Here is a 27,079-nt window from a genome sequence, read left to right on the forward strand (position 1 = left end):
AAAGATGATGCAAGGTGAATTCGAGATAAGCATGATGGGAGAACTTAACTACTTTCTCATATTACAAATCAAGCAACAAAAGGAAGGGATTTTGTTGAATCAATCCAAGTACATTCATCAAGCGATTCAAAATGAATGAGGCAAAAGATCAACCTACTCCCATGAGCACATCACTCAAATTGGAAGCCGATGATGGAGGTAAAAGTGTTGATTAGGGGTGGTTAGGTTCGGGTACCTTGGGATTTTTGGAGGAATCGAAATCAGAATCAGAACCAGAACTGGAACCGGTCGGTTCCTGAAATTAGGAATCAAAACCGAAACCGACCAATTCTGGTTCCTCAATTGTTGGAACCAGAACCTATGAAATACGTTCTAGTTCTGCTTCTGGCTACCCTGGATAATCACAAGTTCTGGTTCTGGGTACCTTGGACAATCATAGGTTTTGATTCCGGTTCCGGGTACCCTAAATAATCACAGGTTCTGCTTCTGGTTCCGGGTACCCTAGATAATTATCATTAGTGATTGTAACTTTACAAAATGACCAAAAAAAATGTAAAATTTACAAATACACCCCTATTTGTTTAAATATTCTATAACAATATAAATTTTTCCTTATTAATTAATTTCAATATTTCAAATAATTTTAATATATAGTCTTACTTTTAATATATAGTGTAAGATTATATATTAAAATTATTCATAGCTTCTTCATATCCAAAATCCAAAATGTTCACTAGTTAATATAGTCTAGTGGTAAAATTTATTAAAACCCCCCAATGTTGTATACTAGTTATGTATAAACCCTGGTTCCTTGCAAGGTACCCTGTTACCGGTTCCTTGCAGGGTACCCTGTTACCTGTTCCTAGCAAGGTACCCTATTCTTGTTTTGGTTCTGGTTCCCGGTTCCTGGCCGGAACGAAGGAACCGAAACCAAGGGGTCCCAATTCCTATTTTTTAGAACCGAAACCTACCCTATGAGGGCTAGTTTCGGTTCCTACTCGAAACCAAGACCACAGGTACCAACCGGTTCCGGGTAGAACCTATTTTCATGCTCACTCCTAGTGTTGATACTAAGCTTTATAGAGGCATGATAGGTGCACTTTTGTATTTAACTGCATCTAGGCCAAACATTTTGTTTAGTGTATACATGTGTGCACGTTTCCAATCATGTCCTAAGGAATATCATTTGAATGCTATCAAATGAATTCTTAGGTACTTGAAAGGAACTCCAAATATTGGTTTATGGTATCCTAAAGGATCATATTTTAGTTTTATAGGATATTTAGATCCTGATTTTGGAGGATGTAGGATAGATAGGAAGAGCACTAGTGGAACCTGTCAATTCTTAGGAAGCATGCTAGTTTCATGGTTTTCAAGGAAACAAAACTTAGTTGCTACTTCGACTAAGGAAGCTGAGTTCATGTTAGTGGCTAGTTGTTGTGCACAACGTCTATGGATGAAGCAACAACTTGAATATTTTTGTTGCAAAATGCATAACATTCATATTCATTGTGATAATAAAAGTTCTATAAATTTGCCTAAAAATCTTGGACATCATTCTAGAACAAAGCATATAGACATTAGACATCATTTCCTACATGATCACATCAGCAAAGGTGATATTGTGCTTGAATTTGTTGATACTAATCAAAATTGGCTGATGTTTTCACTAAGCCACTTTGTAAAGAAAAATTGTACACTATTCGAAAGAAGCTTGGAATGATAGATGCGAACCAGGTATGACTCATTGTCTTATGTGATTGCTTTACATGTGAAATTGATTGAGATAATGTGTTTTATGTGCATATTGAGAATGCATTTGAGTTGATTGTGATAACATGCTTTATACATTGATTGTGTGATTGTCTTAGCATAAGTCAAAATACAATTACTCTTACATAACCCTATAGTGATTTGATCCATCGGATTGCAAAGATAAAAGGGTTGGGATTATGAGTTGGGTACTCTAACATCTACTTTTGCAACGACCTATACAGAGAAATCTATACATGTTTCTCCACAGGGGACCAATAATGTACATTAGATAATGGACTTAAGAATCACTAAGTGGCAAGTCTTCTCACAAAGATGGAGAACATATTCAGTTCATATGTAAGACTTGTTTTGTAATTTTAACATATGAGAGACACATTGATTGATAATTATTTGCTTGTATGATGGAATGGGTGTTTTGATTGAAGAAAAGTCAAAATGATACAATCTTGTGGTTGATATCAAACTTGACACTTTTTCTCAAATATGGAAACTCCCTAAGTGATTGGAATATCAAAAACATTGGTTGTTGATGATGTTTTGATCACTGTGCAAATTAGAGTAATTTTTTTTTCAAATTGCCTATTTTGGAACGATCATGCCTTTCAATAGAACAATCATACATGTTGAATGCTTTTAAATTAGTTTGTAAAAACCAACGCATGTTTGTGCTGGTTATCACAAATGACCGTGTATTGAGTTAAGTTGCCTTAACCCTAATATAAAACATTAGTGGAATGATTGTGCTCAACTGCCGCACGATCGTGCCTCATGTTTTCTATATAAATTTTGGTTCCTTTTTTCATCGATTCCAAAAAAGAATTTCAAAAACTCTCTACACTACTCAAAAAATTTCACTTCAAATTCATTCCATATACATCCCAAATACCTCAAATCACCCAAACACCATGAGAAGAGCAAGAAGGATAGCCAGAAGAAGCAATGTGTCTTTGATAAAAGATCTAAATGGTCTAAATGGGATTATCTTCAAAGATTCAGAGCATAAAAGAAGGTTTCAAGCTACGGAACAGCAAGGTATGTTTCTTGGAGGTGCCTTTGAAAGGAAAATATTGACTAGTTTAGAATTGACTGAGCCTTATTACTGAATGGGTAGCAAATTTGAAGTTTTATAAGCTGATATGGATAAAAATGGACGCTTATGAGCATCTTGTGTATGAGTTCAATAGTAGTCTTGAGATCATTAAGGCATTTGATGGTGAAAACGCTCCATACACCATGTTCTTTAGGTTGAAAAATGTGGAGTTTAAAGTGACTCCTGCATTACTTGGAGAGTGGTTGGGCTGTAGTGCGAAAGGAGTAATTCATCCTCCTAGTAATTGGGACATCAACAAGGCTTGGAAAACGATCTTTGAGGTAGAAAAGTTTAACCCCCATCTATCCAAATCCACCAAGATAATGAACCCCTCAATGAGAATATTTCATAGGTTCATATTCTACTCAGTCATTGTTAGAAAGAGAACAAACACCCAAGTTACCAAAAGAGATGTTCTAATTTTGGAAGCTGTTGTGGCTAAAAAACAAATCAACATTCTTGCTTTGTGTAATAATTGCTTCATAGTAGGATACTCAGAGAAATACATCAAGTAAAACACATTTATATTAGCAAAAGTAAATGGGCCCCAAAATTTTCTTTTAATACATTTAATCATTCTTTATACAAAGTAAGGTATCATTTGTAAAAGTTATCAAAAACAGTGGACAGTGTAGCTATTGCTCCTTGCTTGCCGACGCCCATCCGACCGCGTCCTTACCTAGATCCTGCAAATACAAAGAGAAACAACGGGGTGACCACAAATTAATGCTCAGTAAGTAAATCCTCTACTAGTCTGTCCCCGTAACTCTTTCTCTTAATTCTTTCCTTACACTCTTCTCATCTCATTTATTTTCTCTTTCTGTTTCTCTTTCACATAGATATTTTCTATTAACTTTCTATTGTATGTCATGGCCTCATCTTACCGGAGGCACGGCTGAGTGGAGATCACAAAGCACCCACCCACTCTTCGTGACTTCTACTCATTCTCTTCCTCTATTTTTTCTCATATTTTCTCATTCTTCCTCACTTGAATGTCACGGTCTCATCTTATCGGAGGCACGGCCAGGTGGAGTTCACAAAGCACCAACCCACTGTTCGTGACTTCCGGGTGGAGTTTACTAAGCACCAACCCATTCTTCATAACTTCCGGGTGGAGTTCACAAAGCACTAACCCATTCTTAGATTTTTCTCATTCTCTTTACTTTTAGAGTAGCCCATTCACAAAGTTCTCTACTCTTTCTCAAACTACTTCTCAATGTACAATTAATGCATAAGGATGATTCATGCTTAAATTTTCTTACTTAATGCACTTATGAAATGCACAAATGCAATATTGCATCAAGATAGTCATTTTGCACAGGTCACACTCAAGAAGGCATAACTTGAGTTATACAAATCAGATTGCTACGATTTTGGTCTTGTTTAAACCTTAGAGACAGGGCTACAACTTTTACGTTTTGGTCTCAACCCAGTTCAATCTATAAAATGCCCAAAAATCACTCAGAAAGTCACCGCTATGACAGGACAGTTTTCACTTAAGCATTTCATCAAACATTAGTTGTGCATAAACAAACCCTAATTCAATTATCATTCTATTTATTTCTCAAACCATCCAAAATGAGAGAAAAACTCTCTTGTAGCATCACATACCTACATGGCAAACACACTCCACAAAAATTTCTCCAATTCTTCCAATTTCAACCCATCATCAAATCATCACATATACTTCTCATATTCAAATATATCCAACAACAAGCATAATTCATCATCAATCTCATCTCAATTTCTCAATAATCAAAACATATGCATATTTAAAAGAAATCTCTACTCACTTGAATTCTTAAATTTTAGCTTGAATTGGATTTTGAGTGGAATTTACTTACCTTGTGCTTGAGTAGTCTCTCCTAAGCTCTCTATTCTTGTTGGATTCCAATCTTCTCTTAACCCTAAGCATAAACTTCATAAGAACTCAACCTTTACACAAATAAATCATAGATAAAGAGCATGAATCCTTACCTTTTAATGCCTAGAATCAAAACCCTATGAAAAACCATTTAAAAGCCCTCAAAATCCTTGGAGGATTGAATGACAATTTGAGAGAAAATGGGGGAGGAGTGTGGCGGTGGAATGAAGAAAATAAGGGTTTCAAACCCTTAACACTTTAATTTATAACCACACTTTCCCATTTTGCCCTTGCTCTTTCTTAGAAATTTTATCTATGTCCCTTATTCAATTACAATAATGCCCTCATTTTTAATGCATTCTCTATGAAATTCTATCTCTTTTCACTCCCCACAATTTCAACTAATTTTGAGTGAAAAGACCATTTTACCCCTGATGAAAGTTTAAGGGATTTTCTTCACATTTTTCTCAAAATAACTTTAACAAAAATTCAACTAAGGGCCAACCAACCAATATTAACAATATATTAACCCAAATGAGAGCAAAACAATAAACATTCAAGCAATACACTATAACTTAGCTACGTACCTCAAGTGGGGCGTTACACTTTGTTGATTAAGAGGTTAGAAGAGATCCGTAAGGACTTTGGAGAAATTTAGTTTGGCATGTTCATAACTTTCATCTACTCCAAGCTGAATTTGAGCTTACTAAAGAGGACGCTACTAGGAAAGTAGAGTTTGGTTCCTCTCATCTCATTTATCTTGTGTTGCAGAAGATGCACATGGTACAGTTAGTTGGCAAAGACAAATGGATATTGGCTACTGACAAAGGAAAAATAAAAATTGAGGAGAGTGAAGAAGAAGAGGAAGCTAGAGATGGCTCAAAAAGTTCTGATTCTCCTACTGAAATCTTGCCAAGAAGGAAAATTCCAAAGCTGGACAAAATGAAGCTGGACCAAGGGAATAAAAAAGGCTCTCTATTCTCTAGCTTGGTTGATGGATAAACTTCCACCATTCCCTCCACCATCTTCACCTCAAAATCATTAGCCCATTTTGTTATTTTTTCAAAACCTTTTTAGTTTAAGTCTTTATTTACTTTGCACATTGGGAACATTTGTGTCTTTTGGACACCTACCTTTACTTGTGGACGTCACGGTTATATATCAATGCAAATGAATGTTTATTAACTCATTTCTTTTCCTCGATGTTATAATGTTGTATCTTTTTTATTGATGACAAAAAGGGGGAGAGAGAAGATGGAAATTAAGTTGTGTTGTGTTATTGAAGTGTTGAGATTGTGTGTTGGTATGGAAGTGTTGTTGATAATGTATATTGAAGTTGTTTTTTGCTTGATTGTTGTGAATTGTATTTATAAATTGAAATGTTAGTTTATTGAGAGAATATGCTTGGTGAAAGGGAGCATTTGTGCTCAAAATTCATGTTTGAAAATGCATATTTGGAAGAAGAGTTAATAGTTTAGGGGGAGCTCTTCTCAAGTTTGGCTTATAAAGAATGAATGTTCAATATATGTTATTATGCTTATTTGAAACTCAATTTTTGTTTAGTTTTATCATCAATCAAAAAGAGGGAGATTGTTAACCTATCATGTGTTTTGATGTGCAAAAACTATCCAAAAAGTTGATTGAACACTAACCATAATATGCTAAGGTATGACATTAGTCATAACCAAACCAAAACAGGTTTATCAGGTGGTATGATCGTGCATAAGCAAATTTCTACGTAGGTACGACTGTGCCAAGCAAGGCACGACCATGCCATAAGAGAAAGTTGTCTTGCAATGTCACACAACATTTGGTCGTTCAACATTCTGCCAAATTGAGAGGCACTCGCATGACCAGACTACACTCGCACGACCAGCCTGCACGACCGTGCACTTAAGTCAAAAAGTCAAGATATTTCAAATTCAGATCGCTTCGCGCTCTTTACTTCATCTCAAAGGTCAAAGTCAAAACTCAAGGTTCAAAATTGGAACAATTGTTCCTGGTGATGGAATGACCATTCGTATCTGAAGAGTTTTGCATGACATCATTCCAAGAGGTCGTCACACCTTTGGAAATTTAAGAAGATTTGGAAGAGCATCTGGATATGATCATTCTGTGTGGTAGAATGACTGTGCAATGTCTTTGCATGATCATATGGCATGGTGGAATTATCGTTCCAGTTAAACTAGATTTGAGAAAAATGATCGTTGTGTCAAGAATGACCATTTGCGATTATGAAATGACTATTCTTCTAGGTTCTGGAGACTTTATCAGAACTACATACATTAAATGCTGCAATGGCTAATCTTTTTAGTGTTATAAAAAATCGACCTTTTTAGGGAAAAAGAGAGAGAGAATAGTCATAGTAAATCATAATACATTATCATACAATCCCTACAGCCCAAGATCCAAATCATATACTCTCACTTGTACTCATTTTGTAAACCTTTGAGAGTTCACTTGTTCTTATTGTGTGTATAAGCCTGTGATAAAATCCTATAAAACTAGGTGCAATCTTGTAAATCTAAGTGTGTGAGGTGAAAATCCTTGTGAAAACTATTGTATTGGTGAAACCCAAGTCTAGTGGGACTTCAAGGAGGTTGCCTTGAAGAAGTGGGTGTAAGAGGCTTGTGGATATAGCTCTGAACCACTCTAAATCCTTGAGCATTTCTCTCTCTCTCTCTCTCTCTCTCTCTCTCTCTCTCAACTCTTTGTCATTCATTGCATAGTTGTTGGTTGAACATCATTATTTCACTTGTTCTTGCATTCACTGTTCATATTTATTGCCTACAAGTTGAATTCATTTACTGTTCTCTTTTGAGTTCATTTATTGCTCATTTGCATTAACTTTAACCCTATCATACTTTGGTTGGTGAGTTTAGTCATTGAACATTGTTTTGATGAACTCATCATTTGCTTTAACTTTTATTCCACAAATATTTTTATTGATTCCTATTCACCCCCTTCTAGGAATATTAGCCATATTTAGGGTTTAACAAATTGGTTGCAAGTGGGTGTTCAAAAGAAAGCTGCGGGTAGATGGAACAATTGCCAAATATAAGGCGAGGCTTGTTGCAAAGGGATTCTCACAAATTAAGGGTGTTGATTATGGTGAGATTTTCTCACCTATGGCCAAGTTAACATCAATCAGGTATGTTCTATCTATAGTGCTGCATATAATCTTGAAATTGAGCAATTAGATCTAAAGGTTGTGTTCTTACATGGAAATTTGGAGGAGGAAATTGACATGAGGCAACCAGAGGGGTTTGTATGCAAAGGGAAGGAAGACTTGGTGTGTAGGTTGAGGAAGTCTCTATATGGGCTTAAACAGTCACAAAGGTTGTGGTACCAAAAGTTTAATTCACGTATTCTTCAACATGGCTTCAGTCACAGTAACATGGATCATTGTGTCTACGTGAAAAGGTTAGATAATTTTTTTTTTTTTTTTTTAACCTTATGTGTGGATGATATGTTACTGATAGGGAATAGCAAAGAGTTAATAAATTTTGTCAAGGGTTGTTGGTTGTGTAGTTCAGTAGTTCTTAGTGCTACAAATTTCATTTTGGATATGCAAATTACAAGAGATCATTAGAGTTGTAAATTATGATTAAGGTAGAGAAAGTACATTGAGAAGTTGTTGAAGAAATTCAACATGGTAGACTGTAAACCTGTGAAGACTCTTATTACTTTGGGAGCAAAAATTGTATACTGATCAGTGTCCAAAGTCTGAGGAAGATGATGAAGAAATGACACATATGTCGTATGCTAGTGTTGTAGGTGGTTTATTATGCCATGGTGTGCACGGGACCTGATATTGCACAAGCAGTGGGAGTTTTAAGTCGATTTATGTCTAATTCTAGCAAGAAGCATTGGAGTGCTGTAAAAAGGGTTCTTAGATATCTACATGGGACCTCAAATTTAGCATTATGTTATAGGGGCATGGCGATTGGGGATGAGCTAGATGTAATAGGACTTGTGTATGCTGATTGGGGAGGTGATCTCGATAGTATGCGTTCTACAAGTACATATGTATTCTCTTTATTTGGTGCCATTGTTTGTTGGATGAGCAAAAGACAGAGTACTGCGGCTTTGTCATCGACTGAGGCAGAATACGTGGCACTAACACATGCTGGCAAGGAAGCTATGTGGCTTTGAAGATTGAGTTTAGAACTTGGTTTCGAGCTTGATGTTGGGAAGATATGGTGTGACAATCAAGGGGCTATTTATTTAGCCACGAATCCGGTCTTTCATTCACGATCAAAACACATTGACATACAATACCATTTCATCAGGCAGAAGGTGGAGGAAAAATTGGTGTTGTTAGAGAAGGTTGATACACTTGTCAATGTTGCAGATTTTCTGACCAAGACGGTAAGCTTAGCAAAGTTTACATGGTGTGTGATGAGGTAGGCTTGCATTGTGTGATGTACTCGCCAAGTGAGAGAATGATGGAGTTGTCAACCACTTCAGTATTAATGGACTACGCAAACGCATTCGAGTGGTAAAAAATTGCAATTTTATTTTTGATGGTAGTGATTTCGCTCGCTTCACTTGAATATAAATATAAATAATAATGAATTATATGCAACTCTGTTATTTTTAACTAGTGAAATAAAATATTATTATTATTTTTAAAAAAATAATGAAGATGCACGAATGTTATCTTTCATGTGATCAAGTTGATTTATAATAACTTAAATTTTTTACTTAATTTAAGACCCCGATTTAGAACTATTGATAAATCATAATCCAACGGTTGAAAATGTAAGGAAGTGACACATTAAATAATTACTTGTAACTTCACATTCATCAACCGTCAAATTATTTCTAATTAGCAGCTTAAATTTTAAATCACCATTTTAAGTAAAAAAATAAATTTAAGTTAATATATGTATATATTTATATATTTTCCAGTTAAGATGTCATAATATAATATCAAGACCCTGCTTAATCATTCATTGTGTAAGGACATTTATTAATAATTATTGATGATGATTTTTGAGATCAAGTTCAAATGATCTATGGTATTTTATTTCATTTTTGGAGATAAATATTATTTGGATTACTTGAATGAAACTATATTTATTTTCTTTTTACTCTTTTATCACATTTTTAAAATTAATCTATATATTTATATAATCCTGAAGCATGGCCTATTTGATTATCATAAATGATTTTTAAAACTCTAAAATTGGTGGATTTTGACATATTGGATGATTGTTCGACACGTGGTTGCATTTAATTGGTGATGATATGGGATAAGTATATTTGACTGCATATAATTGGTGATGATATCAGATATGTGGATGTGTGTGGCTTAATGTAATTGGTGTTTGATATTTGTTAGTATTAATGAGACATATTACTACTCAAAAAGAAAATCAAGAGTCAAATTTAAGAACATCTGATGCTATCCACTTCCACTGGATGTTTTACACACCAAAAGACACACAATTAACGTTTTACACATTAAATGACACAAACATTTCACTTTCCATTGTTTCTCGGTTTCCACTAAACAGTCAATAATAAATTGATCATAACTTGTTCAATAAAAGTCCAATTGATGAAAGAATTGAAGCATTGGAAACTAGACAGACAAGGATTTAATTTGATATATTATATGCTAAATTTGAATAATTGTAGACCCTTCGCATTCTGGTCGAAAAGATATGACCCGTTTCTTGGTTTCTATTGAACAGTCAGTAGTAAATTAGCCATGACCTGCTCAATAAAAGTTCAATTGATGAACAAATTGAAGTATTGGAAACTAGATAGATATGAATTTAATTTGATATATTATATGCCTTGTTGCCAAACCATTTATCTAAATAATTTTTGCTTTCCTCTGTTTCTCAGTTTCCATTGAACAGTCAGTAGTAAATTGGTCATAACTTGCTCAATAAAAGTCCAATTGATGAAGAGATTGAAGCATTGGAAACTAGACAGAGATGCTGCCTTTGATATGGAATATGCCTTACTGTCAAACCATTTATCTGAATAAGTTAATAATAATTGATGGTCTACTTAAAGCTTTGTTTAGTCAAATAAGAAGATCTATAAATTCGTGTTTGTCCCTTCATATTCACATAAATACAAATGTTTCACATTCTCATTCCACCATGACATCATCGGTCAGCTATTGCCGCATTATGTTACTTGGTTTCAACAATATGATTGGTTTCAATAATTCGGTACGCATATCTCTTTATAATGATGAAAATCAATTAATTTTTGTTATTGTTGTTTATAGGGAAAAGATTTATGTATTGGAATGGAATCAAGCTGAGGATGTTTCTATTACCAAAATACACAAACATGATGTTTTCCTCTGTTTTTCGATTTCCATTGAACAGTTAGTAGTAAATTGGTCATAACTTGCTCAATAAAAGTCAAATTGAAGAAGGGATTGAAGCGTTGGAAACTAGATAGACAAGACTCTAATTTGATATACTATTTGCTACCTTTGATATGGAATCTACCTTGCTACTGAACCATTTATCTGCATAAGTTTTGCTTTCCTCAGTTTCTCGGTTTCCATTGAACATTCAGTAGTAAATTGGTCATAACTTGCTCAATAAAAGTCCAATCAGTGAACAAATTGAAGCATTGGAAACTAGACAGACAGTGGTTTAATTTGATATGTTATATGTTACCTTTGATATGGAATATGCCTTACTGCTGAACCATTTATCTAAATAAGTCAATAATAATTGAGGGTCTACTTAAAACTTTATTTATTCAAATAAGAGGATCTATATATTCATGTTTGTCCCTTCATATTCACATTAATACAAATGTTTTGCATTCTCATTAAATAAACATAGTTGAAGAATGAATTTCACAAACAAAGAACTGAAATTGTTAGAAAAAAACTAAACAAAATATGAGAAAGGCTCCGAACAAACACTGCAAGCATTTTCGAAAGAATCATCACAGCACCAGAAGACAAAGCTGAAAGAATCTTATTCTCGCAAACAATGAGACTGGCAGTGATAGTGAAGGAAGAATGAAGAGAAGAGAAGATAAAGAAATAGAAAATTAGTGAAGTGGAGGAGGAGAGAAATTTGTGAAGGAATTTGGGAGAAATGGTATAAAAGGAAAGAAAAAAAAGCCCCCTAGAAATTTGTTAACCCAATATCAAAACGGGTTGGCTACAAAATAATATTACTCATGTTATTTAATGAATTAAAATATTTGTAATGTCATTCCATTTTGATTTTATACTTATTTTAAATTGGTATATATTTAATATTATTTATTTGGATTAATTTAGTATACATTCCATCCTGTCTAACATATATCAAATTATTTAAATATATATTTCACACATGTAATATTTCTTTATTATTTATTGTTTTAATTATTAATTCAATAGTAAATTAACTTAAATATAAACAGTTCATATTCATATAAGTACTATCACATTATTTTCAATAACAGTTCATAAACAACAATATGTTATCGACAAATAACAATATTTAAAATACAATTCTATAAACATATCCGCGTAATGCACAGGCCTTAATTTAGGCTCGTAAACTAAATTCATGGCTTTATGAATGACAAAAAGAAAATACATCAATTATATAAAGTAAAAGTTGGGAATACACACGCGCCTGCATAAGCGAGCGCGCGCGCGCGCGCACACACACACACACACACATATATATATATATATATATATATATATATTATATATAAACAAATGACTAAAAAAACAGAAATTAAAAAAGGGTTAGATAAGATCCTGACAACATGCCTTTCTGAGACCCTTTAGACTCTTTTGAAAAGACTTTCTGACAAAATGGTGGATGAAATTTCGAAAGGACTCGTTCATTACACACACAAAAGAATATCAATATAGTCCCTTGTATTTTAAAAGTTCACCCAAAAAATACTTAAATATATCAACACAAAATTGTAATGCTCAGTACTTTTATCAAGTCTAACAGTTTTTGTTACCAAATTTTATATCTTTTATTTAGTTGCAAAAAAAAAAAAAAAAAAAAAACACCACTCACCATATTTTATCTACCTCGGTTGCCTTATTAACGTTAACTCTTATCACCTCTCTGTGTCATGTATTTATCTGAGGTGTGGTACACGTTTTTACCGTCAGGATTTAGAATTTCCTTTTCTTGTTACATTCACCGACAAGGCACTAGGGCCCGGGGCCACCATGTTGAAAAATCAATTTTGGAATTTCAAGGCGACTTAGACCCACATAATATATGCCCTTATCTTACTCTTGACAAAATATTAATATATTATAGATTAATGTGACAGCTGACGTCGCCTGAGTGATCTCACTCCTCTATCGGTTATCACCTAAGTTTTTCTTATACTTTTCTACCACTTCTTTATTTTATGAACACAACTTAATTAAATACATCAAAAAGAATAAATGACCTATTGTGTCGTGCCCTAGGTCGGTCCACTGTCAACTCTAATCTAAGGTGTGATACACGTTTTATAATTTCCTTTTTTTTTTTTTTTGTTGTGACAACCACCGACAAGGCCCTAGGGGCTACCATGTTGAAAAATGAGAGCTCTTAGCATCAATAAAAACAATTCCTATAGAAAACTGAGCATCAATAATTGAGTCTTCCAAAATGATTTTCAAGGCGACTTAGACCCACATAATATATGCCAGTAATGCTATAGGGATCAAGAATAGTATACCGAATTTATGTACCGAATAATATGACGTAATCTTGATCATCGATTAATATTAAATTATAATTAATCAACGATCATGATTATACTATGTCATTCAGTGTACATAGTCGGTGTATTACTCCCCGATGTCCCTATTATTTTTCATGCCCTTATCTTACTCTTAACAAAATATTAAAATAAATTATAGATTAATGTGGCAGTTGACGTTGCCTGAGTGATCTCACTCCTCTATCGATTATTGCGTAATTTTTCCTTATACATTTCTACCACCTCTTTATTTTACGAACACAACTTAATTAAATACACCAAACAGAATAAAGGACCTCTCATTTCAAACAGAATAACTTTTTTTTTTTTTTAATTTTTTTTTAAATTTTTTTTTATTTTAGTTCATATTTTTTTCAATTTTTTAGTTCTTGTATTTATTATTATTATTATTATTATTATTGTGCTTTAAGTAAAAGTACATGTGGCCGGTGCTTAGCTAAAGCTTACAGAGAAAGCAAGCAAAATGATCATATTGCCCCTTTGTCGTAAATTACTTACTTTAACGAATGGAAAATCATATTGAGTGGGAAAGTATTGTTCTGGCAAAACTAGGGATGGGAAAATGTATTTTTGCCTTAATTATTTTGATGATATATGCTTGTATTAATACAGTATTATTATAGATATTAAGAATTAAATCTGCCTCCCCCTATCCCCCCCAGTTGATCTTCTCAACCCTATTCTATTTTACTATCATATCCTAAAAAAATGAAAAACGTATTTTTTTTAATATTGTTGAAAATCTAATCCTAATCCATCTATATCTTGGCTGTTGTTGATGGTTGGATCTCTAGTTGTCATTTGACCATCAATGATGGTCAAGATATGGTCAGCATCAACGGCTAGATTTTTGGCCATATATTTGATTGTTTCCAGCCAAATCAGCGCACGAACGGCTAGATTTGGCTAGTTAGGCACCATTCTAGCGACTTTTAGCCACCGTCCGATGGTGGTGACCGGTTGCCAGCAATTAGTTAGGTGGATGGAGGTATTTTTGTTAATTTATAAACTTTTATTGTGAATGGGTGTTTATCTTAATTAACAAATGTACAAGGTTAAAATAATCTAAATATTTTCATAAAATGTTTTTAAAAAATGTATCAAACACATTCTTAGAAGTCTCTGTTTGATTAAATCTTATTATAACCTATTCAGAATAGAATACTATTTAGAAAAGTGTATCAAACAGAGCCTTAAGTTTCCCATTTTTTAAACAAAAATCCTCCCATTTTCCTTTCCCAAAGCTAAATTATTTATTTTTCACTTTTGCTTAACTTCTATGTAACTTCATCTCAATACTTTATTGAAATTTCAAATTTTGACTAACTTAAACCCATAAGTGAAAAACTTCATGAAATTTCAGCCAAATTCAGTTGGAGCTTACAAGAAACCCCACCAAATTTTCTTGTGATTTTCCTCTGTTTTTGTCTTAAAAAAGTTGGCAAACTTTCATGAATCTTCTCTAACCTAATAACAAATTTCTCTTTATCAGAAAAATAAATTTATCTTTCTTGAAATTCTTGAACCTACTTTGCGAATCAGTTTGAAATTGAAAAAAAAAATATTATATATATATATATATATAATATATATATATAGACTTATTTCTCGAGTCCTGAATTTGAAACTGAAAATATGAAATAATGATCAATAATCGTCTAATGCCCTCGAAATCTAAATATTCCATTGTTTGTGAATATAAACTCAATCTATGAGTAATAAATAATATTTTATTTGTTGATAAAGTATTAGAGGAATGATATGATTAAAGTAATAAAGGGCACACTAAACTTGTAATCATTCAGCCACCTCAGCATTGACTCAGTCAATCTCAAATCAATTTTCTTTTTCTTTTACTTTCCAACAAATTTTCCGAGAAAGTGAGTGAAAAATGAAAGGCATTTTCCAAAGTCAAATCATTCAAAATTTCCCAAACCCACCAACCCAAATAAACATAAATCTATATATCTAAATAATTAAAGAAGTCATTAAACACTAAAATTAAGAATTCTAATTGCTCTCTATTATTAAGTTATATGATTTCATAAACTATCTCTAAAATTTCCGAAACTATCACTCAGAATGAACATCCATCCGTATATAAGTTAAGGTACGCTTTACTCACTCTATCCTCAGATGAAATCACCATCTCCATAACGTAACATTACAAAAGATTTATATATTATCAATTTGGAAGTCTTTTTTTCACAACTTACTAAGATTACATAAATTAAAAGACATAAAAACTCATAAACCGATAATCAAGTCAAAAAAAAAAAAAAAAAAAAATAAAAAACTAGCAGAGTCGTTGGAATTGAGAGTCAGCGACATGGTACCAGTTGGGACGAGATGCCATTTAACTAGCCGACCAGCCTTTAGTCCTAACATCGGTGACGAACAACAATGGTCTGGCGCTGAAGCATGAGAAACAGGAGAATTTCAGAGTAAAAACAGAGGAAGAAAAATAATATTGACTTGTTACATGCAACATAAATATAACTGGTGTCCAATGCACCAATCTCATTGGCTTAAATATGGACTTGTTATATGCGATTAATGGGTAAAAAAACCAGGGCAAGATGTTTTGAAGAATTGGTCTATTTTTCTTTGTTGTTAAATGGTTTTCTGATTTATTTGTTGGCCAATTCTCAACAACAGATTGTACGAGGATCAGTCTGGTATCTTCCATTTATAAAGTCACCAAATTGAATAGATAACTTACCTAAATTGAAATGCATTGGCATTTGGCAACCGTCACTTATTAGTGCAGAGATGGCCCGAATTTCACCTTAGATCTCCCTTCGTCAAGCTTAAAAACCTTTAAATAATCCGCGCTATCCTTGTGTTTGAATGATACAGTGTAGCAATCAAAAACAAATTTTTACTTCAGTCCACCAATTTAGCCAGGTGATACAATTCGGATCGTTGAGTGGACCTGCAACTTGAGTAACACTCAAGATTTGGAATCCAGAGTCAAGTACCACCCTTGGAATCGACAAATTTTTATCATGACAAATAAATCTGATTAAAACAAACGTCTGTTAAATTCATACGTAATATCATACTCCCCCAGTAAACCCCCAAGTCTATTTCTTGTCTACATTTCTTCATAAACTCAACCTTCTCCCTCCAATTTCGCTATAACACAAAACCTTAATCACCCGAAAAGTTTCCAATGAACGAATTCATTATTGATGATAGTCTAGCTTATGCTATGGCATCATCGTTCTCTACGTAGAGCGACACTTGTAGAGCACTAAAGGAAATAGCAAGACAGTCAAGAACATGATTATGAATGCCAATGTAGATAAACGTGAAATGATAAAGTGATGCTAAACTCGGTTTCCATCTCACATTACTATGCATTGTTGCTCTTGTTGTGTTGGTTTGATCTTGTACAATTAGATCACTCTTGATGAAAATTCCTTTTTAGTCTAGCTTTGGCCTTGGCGAGAATGCAGGATCTGGTTGTGTTTGCCCAGTTCCTTAATTGCCAATAAAATATAGAACGCAATAAAATATTGACCGATATAACAGCAAGTAATTAATCCACTCAACAGTGTCATGCTGTAACTGTAAGGAGACAAATGGGCTGAACCTGCAGAAACGAATGATGCTTCAGCAAGCAAGTATTTTATGAAGAAACTTAGCAACATTCTTAGACAGATCTTATCACAACATAAAAACTTAGCATGGCTCACACACACAGAAGAAAAATTATGATAGAATCAGATCAAGTGTAAACAGCAGTGATTACATTCTTTTGGTTTTCCATTTCTCCGCCTTTCTTTCCTGCTTCAGTTTTCTACGCAGTATCTCTAATTCCATTAAGATGTTAACTCACAGATATCTGTAATAAATAAAATATATATCATACATATTTACATACGGAGGCGAAGAAACTAATAGACTTACAGAAGAAATCTTAAGTACTTTTTCTGCACATTGATGGCTTGACATTGTCCCTCAATATAGACTGTATCATACACTCAAACCAGGAAATGGCATTTAAGTTTATGTAAAAAGAACCATGTTGTTAAAATCTTATTTATCAGAGATAAGTTTATCCATTACTTCCTCTACAAGCTCACATAGAACAATACCAATTACTAAAATACAGAACAAAAAGACTGAAGCTGGTCCTAATCACCTATCCCGAAATTTCATGGCAACAAAATTTCTCTTCCTATCAATCACTATATCTCGACATAAAGAAGCAATCGAGAATGAAGAGAACAGCAATCTGCAATACAAGCATTAACCTCACGGTAAGAATATTGTCAAATTGCCTATAGGTTTGCATCAAAAGATATCACCCTGTAATAGTCTTCTCAAACATGGCTCAAAGATTTCAACCTTACTGCCACCAAACTTTCAGATACTTAATAAAGCAATTCATTAAACAGCCAAAACATTAGATTTAAAGATTTATAATCACTATCTAACGGTTCCAAGAAAATCTATGCCTCAACTAATTAGCTGAATGAATAGAGCTATATCAAAATCCCATTCCTTAAATTGGTGTTAAGTTTCGGAGACTCCCCAAACAAGTTGATCAATTTGGATGTTAATCAATCTAATTCCCCATATAAAAAAAATAGATTTTAGCTATACCCAGACGATTTTATAATAAATTTTCAGAGCAAAGCTTAACTAAGAGTAAAAAACCATAAACAAATTAGAAAAACAGAGCTTGCAAAGTGCGATCTAAATCACCAAAATTTCCTACAAAATTCAAAAAACATAATATAAAAGAAGATAATTAGATGAGATGATGTTACCAGGAAGTAAATTATGACTAAAACCAAATAAGATCGCGAGAGGAGATATCCACATGAACATCGATGCAATGAAGAATTTTTTAACTACTTCTGCCATTTTTATGCTCAATTTCGTTTCACTGAGATGCCCAGATGCTCATCAACTGTAAGCTTCTTGAACCGAATTGATTATGCGATTTGATTTGTTTTCCAGTGAGAAAGTTGGAAGCTTTTTATTTGTTTTTGTGAAGTGGGACGAGGAAGAGAAGGGCATTGCAGTTGGGCCACAAATTAGGCTCTATTAGGGCCCATTGATCAGAGTCGAAGCCCCACTTATAACAACCCTCGGTCCAAGTTAAGATACTGAACAGAAATCATGGCCCGTTTGGTACACTTTTTGCGTTTTTGGGAAAAGTTTTCTGAAAAAAATTAAAAAAAATTGAATTTGATAGGTATTACGAGGTAAGATTACAAACTATAAAATACTCTCTATGTTTGTTTATTTACAAAAACTCCCATAATAAAATATTAAAAGTTAACAAAAACACCTCCAACCACACCTCAAATACGACAGCAGGCCGCCACCACCGTTAAGGGTAGCCAAGTCGTCGTATCGACTCATGACCGACTGGATTTTGCCGGTCGTGCGTCGATATGGCCTTTTCGGCTAGATCCACAGTAGATCTGCCGTATTTGCTCATCAACGACGGCCAACAAACGGTCGTCTTGATGGTCAACGACAACCGTTTGTTGGTCATCGTTCCTGATTGGTTACGGGCAAAGATCTGGCCTTTTTCAGCCAGATCCACATGGACTGGTCGGAAAAGGCTAGATCGGCGCACTACCGGCCAGATTCAGCCGGTAGTGCGCCATCCTACCAGATTTCGACCATTTTTCGACAGTGGTGGCCGGAATCTAATAAATGTGGATTGTTGGGTGTTTTTGTAATTTTTAAAAATATTTAGGGGTATTTAATTAATTAATAAATTTAAGGGTTTAAAAAAAGTTAAATAATTTTTGAGTTTTTGGTATTTTACTGTTTAACCTTTTTGGGAATACTAATAATAGTATTCCTAAAACCAACCAAATGGAGCCATATAGTTTGTGGGGGTATTTTGTATTTTCGTCCTCAAAGTTTGGAGTACATAATTAGGTTTGGAGTATATTTCTTAAGTATTATTTAACCTCTGAGATATGGTCAAATATGTAAAACCCCTCAAATACAGGAATTATAAAAAAAAACCCTCGTTGTTTGTCACTTTCATTAGTTTCAAAAGAATATGGGTAAAGACCTTAATGCCCACCACCACCTAAACCCAAAACTTGAACCCCAAACCTGAGTGGAGGGGATTGCTAGCTTTTGGTTGCGGTGAATGGCATGTTTACAGTTAGATTAAGGTTTTTTTTTTTTTTTTTTAACGAATATTTTTTTATATTATATTTTAACATTTTGGATCTTTATTATTATTAATTTAAAAAAACTATTGTGATAGTTTTGCCCTACCTGTTTTTGACATTTGATAGGCAGCGGGGGTTTTGCATAATTCTTGGTACTTGAGGGTGTTTTCATTTTGAGTAATATATGTACACTACCAATGTGTACATCCAAGTATTACATTGGAAATTTGAAATTTTTTTTTGGACAGAATTTAAAATTTTAAATTTCAATTTTAGTATTTGGATTAGTCCATTAGTTATACATATAATTTTATTCTTCTTTTTTTGACTAAATTAGGGGTTTAAGTAATAATCCCATATTTCTTAGCTCCATTACCTGGGAAACAAACATTTAGTCAGTTAGGTGAAACTTTTTAATAACGGTCATAAGTACACAAATTGTCTATTAACATTTTATTAGAAATGAATAATATTTAAAAAAAAAAAAGTAAAAAATATACCATACATCTTAAAAAAGAAAAAAAAAAGAAAAAAAATCTTTTCATAAGAGTAATGGTTGATATCCAAATATAATACAAAAATGTTAGCCCATTATAAAACCTGCTTAATTTCATAATTGTAAAACTATCAAACATCATCTACCTATATCACTCATCACAATTAAAATATGAAAATCATCAAGCTAAACTCCGAGTGAAACAATACAAAAAAATTTAAAACATTCAACTTTTTCTTTTTTTTTTTTTTTTAAATATTTTATTCATTCCTAACAACATAAGAATAAGACAACAAGGTATATAACTTTTTAATATCTGTCATAAAAAAATTATGTTTAAATTATGTAAACTAATTGAAACAAGATGTATTCTATTAGGCATTGCTTAGATTTAGCATTTTATTGCATAAAACTAGTACATAAGAGAATTGCTGGTCATGTAAATGAAAATCAGATCCGTCAGGAGAGGAAACCGTGTAAATGTAAACATGTGCTGCAAAAAATAATCACTATTGACAATTGATCGTCAATAAGCATAATATAACTAAACAGAAACATTGAAATTAAGACGAGAGAGAAAAAAATATCACAAATAAGCAATTTCAAGTGATTCTTTTGCCAAGTCAAGGAGCAATTCTTTTATTATCTTATCACTCTTTCACACACAAAGCATTTCTCTCAACTGCAACTATCATACGGAGACGCCCCACCGAAGTTTGTTTTGTTAAAAATATAGATTATTTGTTTATTATTATTAAGGGTAGATTTGTCTTTTCATTATTTCTTTGTTTAGCCTTATATATCTTTGTATTTAGGTTAAATCATATTTGTATCTACTGAATTATGCAGTATCAATGAAACCCTAGCCTCCTGTTTTTTATTATTTCTTTGGATTGTTTACATGGTATCAGAGCAACGTTTCATGGGACTTGGCTTAATTTTTGGAGAGGGTATTCGTTCAGTTTCTGCAATCTATATTCGTTGTATTCGTTCAATTTCGGCAATCTGGTATTTCATTTTCCTTTCTTTTGCATTCTGGTTTTCTTGTTTTTGAATGGCTACTGAAAGAGACGATTCGCTCAGTTCTGTAAGTGTGAGGTTAGATGACAAGAATTATTCGTATTGGAGTTATGTGATGAGAAATTTTCTTAGGGTAAAAAGATGTGGGGATTATTAGTGGAACTTCAGTAAACCTAGAAATTGATGAGGGTTATGATGCTTTGATAGATGCCTGGGAAGAACAAACCAAAATTATTACTTGGATTAACAATTCTATGGGCATTCTATAGGTACATAGTTAGCGAAGTATGAGACAGCAAGGAGGTTTGGGATCATCTACAAAGGTTATTCTTAGTCAAATTTGCAAAGCCATTGAGAATGACATACGAGCTTTTCAGTAGAAGAATATGAGTGTTCATGAGTTTTATTCTGCTATGAGATCTTTGGATCAATTGGCTCTACAGAATCTGCAGAATAAAGGCATGTGGTGCCTATATTGCTCATAGAGAGCAGCAACGGTTCAATTTTGCATTGTTCTCCAATGCCTTCTGTTGACTCAGTTGTCAGTGAGTTATTGGCTGAAGAAATACGTCTTAAGTCTCATTCTGAAAAGGGAATTCTTTCTGCTTCTACTTTTAATCCTTCTGTGTTGCAGTACCTTTGAACCAGTCTTTAATATCAGAATAAAACCTTACACAAGGGTTGCCTTTGATGAGTGCAGTTTTTGTAAGCAAAAGGTCATTGGAAGGCTTAGTGTCCTAAGTTGAGGCAAAGAGAATAAATCGCAGCAGCAATCTCAAGCTTGGAAGCTAGCAACCAGTCACAATCTAATGCTCATAGACTACCTCAGGTTACAAACCACCACAGTCTAATACTGCAACAGTAGTTTCATCAGGTCCTTTCACCGATCCTAGTACTCTGGCTGAGCAATTTCAGAAGTTTCTCTCCTTACACCACAAAGCTATGTCTGCTTCTTCTTCCGTAGGTCAGTTACCTCATAGTTCTTCGGTATGCACATTCTGTATGAGTTTGGATTCTGGTGCTTCACATCATTTCTCCAGATTCTTCATCTTTTGCTTTTGTGTCTCCTTCGTCTTCTATTCCTGTCATGACTGCTGATGGCACTCCTATGCCTTTAGCAGGTATTGGTTCTGTTGTCACACCTCACTTGTCTCTCCCTAATGTTTCATATTCCAAAACTTACTAAATCTGCTTCTGTTGGTCAGTTATGTGATTCTAGTAATTTAGTCACATTTTCCTCTCTTCTATTATGTAGGATCTACGTCTCAGAAGTTGATTGGACAGGCCGTAGGAAGGGGGGACTATATATTTTGGATGATTAAAGTGCCAGTTGCTGCTACTACTAGTGCGATGCTGCCGCTACTAGTGTTGATTTGTCTTCTTTTCGTTTGAGTCCTCTTCTTCTAGTTTTATTTATGCATTCTCGTTTAGGTCATGTTTCGTCTTCTCGTTTGAGATTTTTGGCATCCACAGGGGCTTTAGGAAATTTGCAACTAGTGGATGTAAACTGGCAAAATTTTCAGCTTTACCTTTTAATCGAAGTATTCTATTCTTCTTCTCCATTTGATTTGATTCATTCTGATGTATGGGGACCTTCTCCTGTTGCCACAAAAGGAGGGTCTCGATATTATGTTTCTTTTATGATGATCATACTCATTATTGTTGGGTTTATTAATGAAACATCGTTCTGAATTCTTTGAGATATATACAGCCTTTCGAGCTCTTGTCAAAACTCAACATTCTGCTATTATCAAATGTTTTAGGTGTGATTTGGGTGGGGAATACACTTCTAATAAATTTTGTGAGTTGCTTGCATTAGATGGAACTGTTCACCAAACCTCGTGTACAGATACTCCTGAGCAAAATGGTGTTGCTGAAAGAAAATATAGGCACATTGTTGAAACTGCTCGTTCTCTCTTTTGTCTGCCTCTGTTCCTAGTGTGTTTTGGGGTGAAGCTGCTCTTTTTGTTAAATGCATTGATGCAGTCGTATCATTCGTCTTTATATGTTGATGACATGTATTATTCTGGTGATGATATTGATGGTATTTCAGTTTTGAAGACAGAGTTAGCTCAACAGTTTGAAATGAAGGATTGGGTTCTCTACGATATTTCTTGGATATTGAGGTAGCCTACTCACCTAGAGGTTATCTTCTTTCTCAGTCGAAATTGTGCAGATATTCTTGAGCGGGCTAGACTTATTGATAATAAGACCGTCGATACTCCGATTGAGGTTAATGCAAAGTATTCTTCTTCTGATGGTTTACCTTTGTCAGATCCTACTTTATACCGACGTTGTTGGGAGTTTAGTATATGTAACAACTCCTCTTAGTACTATTCTTATAATACGTACTATGTAAAATATAGATATGTATATAATATGAAAGATAGTGGGCTCAAATTTTTCTTTACTCATAAAAATATACTTCTTTACAAATACAAAATACCATGTATTAAAACTTTCTAATTAATACAAAATATCATAGCTGGTGGACAATGGTGCCATACTCTTCGCTCCTCGACGTCCATCCGACGCTGCTCCTAAATCCTGCAAAACAGAGAAGACAACGGGGTGAGCACAACAATGCTCAGTAAGTAATCATCTACTACCTGTCCCCATAACTCACTCTTTGGTTCTTTCCTTACTCGACTGTTCTGCTATTTCTTTTCTCACTGTTTTTCTCTTCTTTCTAATACTGTTTTCTCCTTAGCTCGTTCAGCTCTTATTTCTTTCTTTCTCTTTGTTCTCTTTCTCTTATTCTTATTTACCATGAAGAGCAATCATGGTTCTCTCTATTTTCATCATACTTACCATGAAGGAAAGTCATGGTTCTCTTTCTCATTCGCGATATACTCTCACTAATCATGGAAGAACTCATGGTACATGCATATCTGAGATGTACATGCAACTAACGTAAAAGAACTGCATGTTTTCTTCTTCTCTCTCTATTTTTACTAACTCAAACTTTCGCATTCTTTCTCTACTCTCTCTTTCTATCTCATTCTTTCTCAAGCTTTTTCAAGCTTCTCATTCTTTTTCTGTCTATTATCTCATTCTCATTCTCATTTCGTTTCTCTTTCTCATAACTATTTTCTGATAATTCTCTTTAGTAATCACGGCCTCATCTTACCGGAGGCACGGCCGGGACTCGCTCCCGCTCTACATGACCTCTATTCACTCTAGCCGATCGAACTTGGTTATGCATGGATTCGGAACCCTTGGCCATGTGAGTGTATAATCTCTCTCTCGGGTACTCGAGTATAGCCCTCATCCGCATGCATCTCACAGGCTACACCACTTCTCTATCTGATACTCATGCCGCTCTCTCAATGCGCGCACATGCGGGAATACTCTACCCATTACTCACGGGTTCCCCATCGCATAACCTAGTCTATGCTCTTATCTCTCTCTTACTCTTTCTCATTTGCTCATCTCTTTCTCAAGCTAGTACTCATAATACAGTTTAACTTTTAACTTGTCTCATCTCTGTTCTTTCTCATTCTTACTCATTGGAATGTCACGACCTCATCTGACGCGAGGCACGCTGGGCGCTACCACTCTCCGTGACTTCCGCTCATTTCACTACCGATCGATGTAGTTATGCATGGATTCGGAACCTTTGGCCTGTGAGTGTACAATCTCTCTCTCTCTGAATGTCACGGCCCCATCGACCGGAGGCACGGCTGGAACCTCATGTTCCACTCTGCGTGACGGTCACGGCCTCATCTAACCGGAGGCACGGCTGGAACCTCGTGTTCCACTCTACGTGACTCTACTCGTCACTCACATTCCCCATCGCACAACTTACTCTATTCTCCTCTTTAACTCTTTGCACAAGATCTCTATTCTCTCTAGCTTACATCATAATGTAGCTTAACTCTTAGAGTAATTCTTTACTCTTTCTCAACTTTTCTCCTTACTAGAGTATTCTCATTCACTTTACTCTTAAGGGTTGCTATTCTCAACATTCTCTACTCTTTCTTACTCAAACTATTACTTATAGTATAGCTTATCTTCAAATTCTTTACTCTTAAACTAGTACTCACAAGATAGCTCATACTCATTCTATATTCTTTCTCAAACTACTTCTTAATGCACAAATTATGCATAGGATGGTTCTACTTATATACACCTTTGAAATGCCAAATGCAAGATTTCCTCAGAACTGTCATTCTGCACAGGTCACACTAAAAAGACCATAACTTTCATTAACACCTCTGATTTCTACGGTTCTGGTCTCGTTTCAAAGCTTAGAAACAGGTCTACAACTTCTCTGTTTGATCTCAGCCCAGTTCAAACCGTAAGATACTCAAAAACTACTCAGAAAGTTACGGCAGTGACAGGGCAGATTTACTTAGGCATTTCCTCAAACAACTTATGTGCATACAAAACTCTTCATTAACTACAACTCTCCTTCTCTTTTTAACCATCCAAAATTGGAAGTAAATTCCCTTCTATGGGCATAAACCTACCATAAAAAACACTCCCAAATACAAACTCAATCTCCTCCAACTCTCTCAACTATTACTCATAAACACTTTCATAAAGAAATTCAACAAACATAATATAATACTCTTCTCACTCAATTTCTCAAATAAACATCATCTCAATACTCATTTCCATAAGCATCATATATACATGCATAAATAAATCTCTACTTAAGAATTTCTTAACTTTAGCTTGAGTTGGATTTACTTACCTCATACTTGAGTAGTCTCCACTAAAGCTCTCTACTCTTGTTGGATCATAACTTTCCCTTATTTCCTAAGCATAAACTTAGTAAGACTATAACCCTTACATAAAAAAATTCATCTCTAAAGTAGGGATTCTTACTCTTTCTTGCTTAGGATCACTTCTTTGTCAAATTCCAACTCAAACTCTCAAAAATCCCTTTGAAAATTGAGTGAGAAATTGAGAGAAAATGGGAGATGAAGAGGCGGTGGAAATGGGTAGAATGAATGGGTTTAGAGAACTCAACCCTTATTAACTCATATATACCATCTTTCCCATTTTGCCCTTACTCTTTCTTGAAAATTCCACCTTATCCTTTAATTCTTTACAAACTCACCCCCATTTAACATTACTCTCCATGAAATTCCTTACATTTTACTCCCCACTTTTTCTACTAATTAGGGGTAGAATGGTCATTGTGTCCCAAAAGAAGAATTCTCTAGAAACCTCAAGGAACTTTTCTGCCAACGTCGCCACGGCGAAGAACTTTCTGTCGCCCCGGCGAAACATTCCAAACCAACCTGCCAACACAAAACCAACGTCGCCGCGGCGAAACTTCTCCCTCGCCCGGCGAAGACTGAAATTCCAAAATTTGCTAAGTCTTGGTCAATTCCAGGGTAACACTCAACCAAACCCCAAAACATAAACTCACACAAAACATGAATCAATATATAAACTCATTTGGGGCAATTCAGTAATTCTTTAGGCCATACCGTAAACAGTGGCTACTTATTCAAGTGGGGTATTACTATATATCACTATTACTACTCGTCCAGATATTGCATATGCTGTTCTGTTGTTAATCATGTTGTTGCTTCTCCTACTACAGTTCATTGGGCAGTTGTTCTTCGTATTTTGCGGTATCTTCGGGGTACAGTCTTTCAGAGCTTTTACTTCCATCCACCTCTTCCTTGGAGCTACGTGCATACTCTGATGCTGATCATGGCAGTGATCCCACGAATCGTAGTCTGTTACTGTTTCTGTATCTTTTTGGGTGATTCTCTATTTTCTTGGAAGAGCAAGAACAATCCATTGTTTCTCAATCTTCAACCGAAGCAGAATATCGTGCTATGGCATCTACAACCAAGAGATTGTTTGGTTACGTTGGTTACTTGCAGATATGAGCGTTCTTTTTTCTTGTCCCATCCTATGATTGTGACAACCAGAGTTCTATTCAGATTGCTCACAACTCGGTTTTTCATGAACGAACTAAG

At 34.5% G+C, this 27,079-nt stretch overlaps 1 protein-coding gene across 1 annotated transcript; it reads left to right on the top strand.

Annotated features, from left to right (window-relative positions):
• Window positions 1-8,522: 8,522 nt before the first annotated feature.
• Window positions 8,523-8,885, top strand: LOC116114292 (secreted RxLR effector protein 161-like). Its single transcript, XM_031400447.1, has one exon. It carries the CDS (start codon window positions 8,523-8,525, stop codon window positions 8,883-8,885), a length of 363 nt encoding a protein of 120 aa, XP_031256307.1.
• The last annotated feature ends 18,194 nt before the right edge of the window (window positions 8,886-27,079 follow it).

Source organism: Pistacia vera, unplaced genomic scaffold (assembly GCF_008641045.1).
Source record: "Pistacia vera cultivar Batoury unplaced genomic scaffold, PisVer_v2 Contig706, whole genome shotgun sequence".
Taxonomy (NCBI): Eukaryota; Viridiplantae; Streptophyta; class Magnoliopsida; order Sapindales; family Anacardiaceae; genus Pistacia; species Pistacia vera.

Bases quoted from the DNA above. Each gene is read 5' to 3' on its own strand.
- LOC116114292 (XM_031400447.1), top strand. From the start codon at position 8,523: ATGGTGTGCACGGGACCTGATATTGCACAAGCAGTGGGAGTTTTAAGT.